The sequence below is a fragment of the Coenobita brevimanus genome, chromosome 108 (assembly GCF_032717465.1).
Source record: "Coenobita brevimanus isolate Jiangsu-jjx chromosome 108, ASM3271746v2, whole genome shotgun sequence".
Taxonomy (NCBI): domain Eukaryota; kingdom Metazoa; phylum Arthropoda; class Malacostraca; order Decapoda; family Coenobitidae; genus Coenobita; species Coenobita brevimanus.
The window spans coordinates 11,379,031-11,382,818 of record NC_137061.1 but is presented as its reverse complement, the minus strand read 5'-3'; the positions used below and the strand labels follow the sequence as shown (position 1 = coordinate 11,382,818).

The 3,788-nt window shown below is 44.1% G+C and overlaps 1 protein-coding gene across 1 annotated transcript; it reads right to left on the bottom strand.

The window, feature by feature from the left end:
* Window positions 1-2,377: 2,377 nt before the first annotated feature.
* LOC145417006 (uncharacterized) lies at window positions 2,378-3,322 on the bottom strand. The gene is made up of 2 exons (XM_080285855.1): window positions 2,782-3,322; window positions 2,378-2,637 (listed from the first exon to the last, which is right to left on the bottom strand). The coding sequence occupies exons 1-2, from the start codon at window positions 3,320-3,322 to the stop codon at window positions 2,378-2,380; spliced, it is 801 nt and encodes a 266-aa protein (XP_080141981.1).
* Window positions 3,323-3,788: the final 466 nt, after the last annotated feature.

Genomic DNA, 3,788 nt, shown 5'->3' with positions numbered 1-3,788 from the left:
ACATGTCGCACGAAGTTTGCGTTGTTGATTTAGTACCGTAAGTCTAAAAATTGTAAATATTATTAGAAGGATTCGTTACATTATGTGAATGGAAAACGATAAGTTGACTGGGATTTTTTGGTGGGTAGGTGGATTGTTGGCGGGGAAGTCGGGTAGGGGAGGGTGTGGATGGGGTTGGGGGTGTGGAAGGATTGAAGAAGAAGTAGATTGACAGATTTAATCTCCATTTCCCATTTACCTTTTATTTTCATTCTGCTCTCACCTTTTATATCCACTCTCCACTCATCTTTTATCTCCATTCCTCTCTCGCCTATTATCTCCATTCTCCTCCTTTTATCTCCATTCTCCTCTCACCTTTTATCCTGTCTTTCTAAAGCATCTCCATAGTCCCACACCATTTTGTACTCCCACGATCATCCAACCTCCTTATTTCCTCTAGTACTGCTCTCTCCCCTACAATAACGTATTTTCTCCTCTACAACAGAACGCTGGGGGAAGTTATGGTGACAGCAGAGGAGGGCTGCAAGGCTCCCAATACACGGTTGTTGCGCCTGAGTGACGGGTCTGAGTGTCGCATCCTGGACCTGGCCAAACCTGCACGGCCACTCATCCTGAACTTCGGCTCCTGCACCTGACGCCTGTTTATGGACGACCTCGAGAAGTTCCGTCAGGTTAGGCCAGAGGAGATGGTGCATGATGAACTAGATTACTCCCAATATTTGTTCTAGAATCACTAGTTGCTTCTAAGCAGGCAGTACTATACACAGGCCATAAATTACCATACTCTTGCTTTATATTCTTTGCGGTGCTGATAAGAGCACGACCAGTAGGCTATTTACAGAATTATAAAGTTGCTCTTGAGGTGGCTTCTGCACTGCTGGAACTACTGTTGAGAAGCAGGATTTACTATAAGTTTCTCACTGTTTCTCGTACCGTAATTCCGGTACAAGTCAGAATTGCCAATTAGTCTGCTGTTTTTGAGCGAGTTATAGGGTTGCCAGCTCGCAGAGTTTTCAAATCCGGAGATTGCTCATGAACCTTCGGCTATTATTCCCGGTTTGGCATTTCTCGGAGCTGAGAGTAGGGTATAGGCCTTGTCCAGTCTAGGACTAAAGTCCTCGGAACCGTATTTTAGGCCGGAGATGGCGCTGCAATCGTTGCTTAGAGAGGAGGCGGAGTCAGGAATGAGAGAAGGGTGTGTGGTGGGGGAAGGGGTAATTAATGGGAGTGTAGGGATTCGTGTAATTAATGGGAGTGTAGGGATTCGTGTTCATTATTCGGAACGTGTCTGTCGACCAAGCTAAGAGACTGAATATTAAGAAGGGAACTATGGAGCGTGGAATTGTGTAGTCATTACGCACAGGTGAATAGTTGGCATTGTCCTTGCAACAGCTATGTCATCCTTAGGTATGACAAAAGGAAATTGGCTACTAAAAGTTTTCCAACTACGAGTTAATTCATATGATTCAATTTTGTACGATAACTCGCTTCTAATCTACGTGTCTCCCCAGAGAGAGAGAGAGGGAAAGAGAGAGAGAGAGAGAGAGAGAGAGAGAGAGAGAGAGAGAGAATGTGGGCAGGGCACTCCTTCGGACGAAATCCAAATCCCTTTCCTCTCTTCAACTGTCCCTCCTTTCCTTTTATTTTCCTCCGGGTTTGCTGTCCTCCCCTCCCCTTTGTCTCCTGTGTTGTTACTTACAGTCCTTTTTTCTCCCCTTTTCAATCTAGTCCACATGTCAACTGATATAACATATATTCGCTTAAATCTCCTCATCCGTTCATCTAGATTTGTATTCACTGAATGTGAAATATATCAAATATGATGGAGTATAGAAGAATCCGTCGTAATAAAGACATTTACTCCAAGGCAATTACTGAAACACAAGTTTTTTTTCCTGCTTGCTAGGAGCTTACTGTTACGGGTAAAATAATTTGGCGTGCATGAATGAAATAAATACTGGCAATTTTATTCACAGTCCGATTTAAATACTTTTCAGAATGAACAATAATGTCTATGCTATGGAGGAATAAGGTAGAGCCGTAAATTTATTCCTAGGGCAGGACAGAATAGGCACAATGCCTCTAGATGTTAAAGGTCACATCAGTACCCAGAATCCTTTTATTTCACGAGACATCCTGTCCAATAATTTATTTAGTTATACAAACATTACACCGTTATAGTTGTTTTTGAAACTTACAAAAACAAATTTTTGACATTTATACTATCAAATATCTTATAAGGATACAAAAAAAATATACTTTGTCATTACTAGAAGACTGGTACACTTCAATAAGCACTCCATCCACCCCCAGCTATCACAACGTCTTCTATTCAAGCTGGAAGGGAATTAACGAGATTGAGGCAGATACCGGGACGTCATCGAAGTCTCTCCCACTCTTCTCGTGCAGTTCTCTCCACAGCTTGTAGAGATCTCACGTGCCCTACATTCCAATCATGAGACATGAGTCCCCACAAGTTCTCAATAGAGTTCATGTCGCACCCCTTTGTGGTCCAGTCTAAAGCAATTATTTCAGGGTGCTGATCGAGCCAGTCCTTCACTACACGACAATTGTGGATGGGACACTTGTCATGAACCAGTCTGATGGGGTGTGGCTCAGGGATTGCTATGGATCGCACTGTAGGAAGCAACACTTCTTCTAAAATACGGACATCTTCTGCTCCAGTTAATTTCCCATCTGTTTTCACCAGTTCTCCTGGCCCATATGCCTACATCCACCCCCCAAAATTTAATCCTACTCTTCCACTCCTCCTTTGCACACAGATGTTCCTTTCTTGGTAACGGGTGTTCCGTTGGCGCCAGCACTGCCTAGAGGCTGCCTCAATGGCAGTAAAAACCTTCTTGTCAGTAAAAATGACGCTCCTCCAAAATTCCCTGCCATACACCACATGCACAAGAGCAAATCCCAAACGAGCCTCCTTGTGTGTCTGGGTCAGGTGTTCCTTAACTGCCGGGATGTAGGCGTGAATGTTGTTGCGGTGGAGAGCTCGCCTAACACTGCGAGGATGGCAATTTAATCTCAACTGTCGCGTTATTTGAACAAAGGACGTTAGTGGTGCATCCTGCACAGCCCGCACCAAGTGCTCCTGCACCTCTCCTGTCAGCACCCTGGGTCGCCCACTTCTCGGACGTGTCTCCACTGACCCTTCACCCTGCCATCTCGCTATCCAACGATACACAGTGCCCTGAGCGAATCCAGTTGCTTCTGCTATTCTGGAGACGGGGGTGCCAATTTGCCACATCCCAATTACCCTGGATCCATCAGCGATGACGGAAGGAGCATTTGCTAGGCTGGCAGCCATATCTGTAATGAGAAATTGTATAACATGGCTTTACTCGAGAATATTTTTTTCCTGCTTTACATAATTTAATGCCCATGAAAGTCATTACACTTAATTCCTTAACTGCTAAAGGCGTATTTCTAACTCAGCTCTGGCTAACGGTAGAATGCTATGCACATCACTAAGAAAAGTCGAGCTAGGTAGTGGAGATGAAAATACCCTGACTATAATCGAATGGGCCAGTAGCAGAGGAAAAATCCCATAAAGATTTATCCCAAAGCCTCCCCACTACGGCAAAGGGAAAAAAATTAGAGGAACTATCCCATTTGGGGAATGGCAGTTTGGTTGATAGAACAATCTTTATCCCCAGTACTAATATTGCAGGATCCCATTAGTGGTGACCGGGAAAAGTCACTCAAACGAAATAATTGTATGAAACAATTTACTTCTAAGTTTCTCGCTAGGAGTGGGAGAATCCTAGTCTGCC